Source organism: Eubalaena glacialis, chromosome 10, assembly GCF_028564815.1.
Source record: "Eubalaena glacialis isolate mEubGla1 chromosome 10, mEubGla1.1.hap2.+ XY, whole genome shotgun sequence".
In the NCBI taxonomy this organism is placed as follows: domain Eukaryota; kingdom Metazoa; phylum Chordata; class Mammalia; order Artiodactyla; family Balaenidae; genus Eubalaena; species Eubalaena glacialis.
The window spans coordinates 50,816,021-50,821,440 of NC_083725.1; the positions used below are offsets into that span (position 1 = coordinate 50,816,021).

Below are 5,420 nucleotides of genomic sequence, written 5' to 3' on the forward strand. Positions count from 1 at the left end.
GATGATGACCTATCGGAGCCTGCCATGGCTATGTTTATTTCTTTTCTTGTGTTCGTTTGTTTTTCCACCTAGAACACTTTTTTTTTCTCTAACAGCTTTTGATTTTAATACTGTTACTGGTTTTTTTTTTTTTTTTTAATTTTATTTATTTATTTATTTATGGCTGTGTTGGGTCTTCGTTTCTGTGCGAGGGCCCTCTCCAGCTGCGGCAAGCGGGGGCCACTCTTCATCGCGGTGTGCAGGCCTCTCACCACCGCGGCCTCTCCTGCTGCAGAGCACAGGCTCCAGATGCGCAGGCTCAGCAGTTGTGGCTCACGGACCCAGTTGCTCCGCGGCATGTGGGATCCTCCCAGACCAGGGCTTGAACCCGTGTCCCCTGCATTGGCAGGCAGATTCTCAACCACTGCGCCACCAGGGAAGCCCCCTGTTACTGGTTTTTCAACATAATGAATACATTTAAAAATTCATAGCAAAATCCATACACCTGTGGTCAATTAATTGACAACAGTGGAGGCAATAATATATTAATACAATGGAGAAAAAGTCTCCTCGACAAGTGGTGGTGGGAAAGCTGGACAGACACGTGCAAATCAATATGAACACTCCCTCACACCATACCCAAAAAACCTTCAAAATAGCTTAAATACCCAAGTACAAGACATGACACCACAAAACTCCCGGAAAAGAACAAAGGCAAAACACTCTCAGACATAAACTGTAGCAATATTTTCTTAGATTAGTGTCCCAAGGCAAATGAGATATATAAGCAAAAATGAACAAATGGGACCTGACCTAAAAAAACTTAAAAGCTTTTGCACTGCAAAGGAAACCACAAACAAAACGAAAAGACAACCTAGGGATTGGGAGAAAATATCCGCAAATGATGTGCCCACAAGGGGCTAATATCCAAAATATACAAACAGCTCATACAACTCAATAAAACAAACAACCCAATCAAAAAATGGGCAGAAGACCCAAACAGACACCCCTCCAAAGATGACACACAGATGGCCAACAGGCACCTGGAAAGATGCTCAACATCAATAACCATTAGAGAAATGCAAATCAAAACCACCACGAGATATCACCCCACACCAGTCAAAATGGCCACCATCAAGAAGTCCACAAACAATAAATCTGGAGAGGGTGTAGGGAGAAGGGAACCCTCCCACACTGCTGGTGGGGATGTAAACTGGTGCAGCCCTCATGGAAAACAGCGTGGAGATCCCACAAAAAACCAAAATTAGAGCCACCACACCCAGCAATTCCACCCCTTGGCATACATCCCAAAAAGATGAAAACTCTAATTCAAAAAGATACATGCATCCCAATGTTCATAGCAGCACCATCCACAAGAGCCAAGACACCGAAGCAGCCCAAGGGCCCATCAACAGATGACTGGCTTAGGAAGATGTGGCATATTTATATACAATGGAATATGTATTACTCAGTCACAAAAAAGAACGAAATATTGCCATTTGCAGCAACATGGATGGACCCAGAGAATATCACACTAAGTGGAATAAGTCAAACAGAAAAAGACAATTAAAGATTTCACTTATCTGTGGAATCCAAAAAAATAATACAAATGAATCTACATAAAAAACAGAAGAACTCACAGACAAAGAAAACAAACTTATGGTTACCAAAGGGGAAAGGGAGGGGTGGTGGGATAAATTAGGAGTATGAGATTAACAGATACAAACTACTATACATAAAACAGATAAGCAACAAGGATTTACTGTATAGCACAGGGAACTATATTCAGTATCTTATAATAACCTATAATGGAAAATAATCTGAAAAAATATATATATATAACTGAATCTCTTTGCTGTACACCTGAAACTAACACAATATTGTAAATTAACTATATTTCAGTAAAAAAATATATATATATATTTAATGAACAATGCTATGATGTACCGTACTTACCCCACCTCACTGTCTTGTTCTGCCCGGAGCATAGCAAGCCACTGCTGTTTATACACAGAAGATAGCCATTCTGAAGGTACTAGAGAATCTTGTTCGATAATTCTCGCAGAGGCCAAATCACTGATAATATACCGTAACCTTAAATGTCTGAATACTGACACAAATGGTTTTCCTTGCTCAGTTTCAAGGAAGGTCATACCTTCAAAATCTTTTCTCCTCTTAGAAAACCAGACATCTGTTTCAGTCAAAAGCTGTTTTAAAGATCCATTCCAAGAAGGCACAGGTTGAAGGAACATCCACTTTTTAAGGGCTGTGTATACATCCATCTCCACTTGCATCACAAATAAGTTAGATGAACCATTGAGTTGTTTCATGACATTTATACTGAGTTCTTTAAAAAGTTCAACATTCTGGTGAGTCATCAAATTGTTTAGACGCCATTCAAGGCACTTTTTCTTTACAGAATCCAGTCCATAGGTCCCTGCCGATGTGTAATAGCCACATACGGGTTTTCACATTAATTGTTCCCTTCATTGTCTCACCACACTGCTGTATTAAACCATCCAACTGCAGCATACAAGCTGCTGCCAAAATGGCAATAACTCGACTGGGCTTTATTAAGACATCATCTCGATACAATGACCCAAATGCCACCTGCAGTGCTTCTATATCAATATTCTGGTCTGGAATCTCCAGTTCAATAATATTCATGCTGGACTCCTTCCATGAACCACTGAACACACTAGAAAAGTAGCCAGATTGACATAAACACATTATGTGTAAGCTCCACTCTTCTCCTAGAGCACAAATCTTAATGTCACTGTTTTCGCCATTTAAAAATAATGTTTGATAAATATATTTGGATGTACTCTTCAGTGTTTTCCTCCGAGGGGTGTTGAGGAGTCGCTGCTGCTCGTCCCCTTCCTCCTCATCCTCGTCTGTCTCGGAATCGGGGTGACAGTAGCAGAAGGCCCCGCTGCTCCGCTTGCGCTTGCGGTTGCCCGGACAGTAACAGAAGCCGTGGGCGGCCGCGTCGCCACCAGTCTCCGGCCTCCGGGCCGAGCCCCCAGCCCCAGAACCCGGCTCCTGCTGGGCTCGGGCTCGCCCCTGGGGGCGCAGCACTCGGCTGCTCAGCGAGCCCATGGGTCACGGCTCGCAGAGACTTCAGAGAGCGCACCTCAGGGAGCCCGACAAAGGCGGTCTCCCGCCATGGCCCGGCCGCCACCGCCGGTCTCCACGTGGCCCGCGTGTCTACACCGCCACCTTCTCACGCGCAGCCCGGACCTTTGCAGGGGGCGCTGCTGCCTCCATCCTCCGCCCCGCCCCCCGCGTCTGCCTGCGCTGCGCGCCTGGACCTCAGGCGAACACTTTTTTTGAATTTTATTTTTTTTAATACAGCAGGTTCTTATTAGTTATCTATTTTATACATATTAATGTATGTATGTCAATCCCAATCTCCCAATTCAGCACACCACACTCCCCCACCACCGTTTTGCCCCCTTGGTGCCCATACGTTTGTTCTCTACATCTGTGTCTCTATTTCTGCCCTGCAAACTGGTTCATTTGTACCATTTTTCTAGATTCCACATGTATGCATTAATATACGATATTTGTTTTTCTCTTTCTGACTTATTTCACTCTGTATGACAGTCTCTAGGTCCATCCACGTCTCTACAAATGACCCAATTTCATTCCTTTTTATGGCTGAGTAATATTCCATTGTATATATGTAGCACATCTTCTTTATCCATTCGTCTGTCGACGGGTATTTAGGTTGCTTCCATGACCTGGCTATTGTAAATAGTGCTGCAATGAACATTGGGGTGCAGGTGTCTTTTTGAAGTATGGTTTTCTCTGGGTATATCCCCAGTAGTGGGATTGCTGGGTCATATGGTAATTCTATTTTTAGTTTTTTAAGGAACCTCCATACTGTTCTCCATAGTGGCTGTATCAATTTACATTCCCACCAACAGTGCAAGAGGGTTCCCTTTTCTCCCTCTCCAGCATTTGTTGTTTGTAGGTTTTCTGATGATGGTCATTCTGACCAGTGTGAGGTAATAACTCATTGTAGTTTTGATTTGCATTTCTCTAATAATCAGTGGTGTTGAGCAGCTTTTCATGTGCCTCTTGGCCATCTGTATGTTTTCTTTGGAAAAATGTCTATTTAGGTCTTCTGCCCACTTTTTGATTGGGTTGTTTGTTTTTTTGATACTGAGCTGCATGAGCTGTTTATATATTTTGGAGATTAATCCTTTGTCTGTTGCTTCATTTGCAAATATTTTCTCCCATTCTGAGGGTTGTCTTTTCATCTTGTTTATAGTTTCCTTTGCTGTGCAAAAGCTTTTAAGTTTCATTAGGTCCCATTTGTTTATTTTTGTTTTTATTTCCATTACTCTAGGAGGTGGGTCAAAAAAGATCTTGCTGTGATTTATGTCAAAGAGTGTTCTTCCTATGTTTTCCTCTAAGAGTTTTATAGTGTCCGGTCTTACATTTAGGTCTCTAATCCATTTTGAGTTTATTTTTGTGTATGGTGTTAGGGAGTGTTCTAATTTCATTCTTTTACATGTAGCTGTCCAGTTTTCCCAGCACCACTTATTGAAGAGACTGTCTTTTCTCCATTGTATATCCTTGCCTCCTTTGTCATAGATTAGGTGACCGTAGGTGCGTGGGTTTATCTCTGGGCTTTCTATCCTGTTCCACTGATCTATATTTCTGTTTTTGTGCCGGTACCATACTCTCTTGGTTACTGTAGCTTTGTAGTATAGTCTGAAGTCATGGAGTCTGATTCCTCCAGCTCCGTTTTTTTCCCTCAAGGTTGCTTTGGCTATTCGGGGTCTTTTGTGTCTCCATACAAATTTTAATATTTTTTGTTCTAGTTCTGTAGAAAATGCCATTGGTAATTTGGTAGGGTTTGCATCGAATCTGTAGATTGCTTTGAGTAGTATAGTCATTTCACAATATTGATTCTTCCAATCCAAGAACATGGTATATCTCTCCATCTGTTTGTGTTGTCTTTGATTTCTTTCATCAGTGTCTTATAGTTTTCTGAGTATAGGTCTTTTACCTCCTTAGGTAGATTTATTCCCAGGTATTTTATTCTTTATGTTGCAATGGTGAATGGGATTGTTTCCTTAATTTCTCTTTCTGATCTTTCATTTTTAGCGTATAGGTGTGCAAGAGATTTCTGTGCATTAATTTTGTATCCTTCAACTTTACCAAATTCATCGACTAGCTCTGGTAGTTTTCTGGTGGCATCTTTAGGATTATCTATGTATAGTATCATTTCACCTGCAAACAGTGACAGTTTTACTTCTTTTTTTCCAATTTGTATTCCTTTTATTTCTTTTTCTTCTCTGATTGCCATGGCTAGGACTTCCAAAACTATGTTGAATAATAGTGGTGAGAGTGGACATCCTTGTCTTGTTCCTGATCTTAGAGGAAATGCTTTCAGTTTTTCACCATTGAGAATGATGTTTGCTTTGGGT

The 5,420-nt window shown here is 41.5% G+C and overlaps 1 protein-coding gene across 1 annotated transcript; it reads right to left on the minus strand.

Moving 5' to 3' along the window:
• Positions 1 to 1,931: 1,931 nt before the first annotated feature.
• LOC133099201 (germ cell-less protein-like 1) lies at positions 1,932 to 3,089 on the minus strand. The gene is given in 2 exon segments (XM_061202713.1): positions 1,932 to 2,441; positions 2,443 to 3,089. Coding segments are annotated over 2 exon segments (1,146 nt in total). The 5' UTR covers positions 3,079 to 3,089.
• Between the last annotated feature and the right edge of the window lie 2,331 nt (positions 3,090 to 5,420).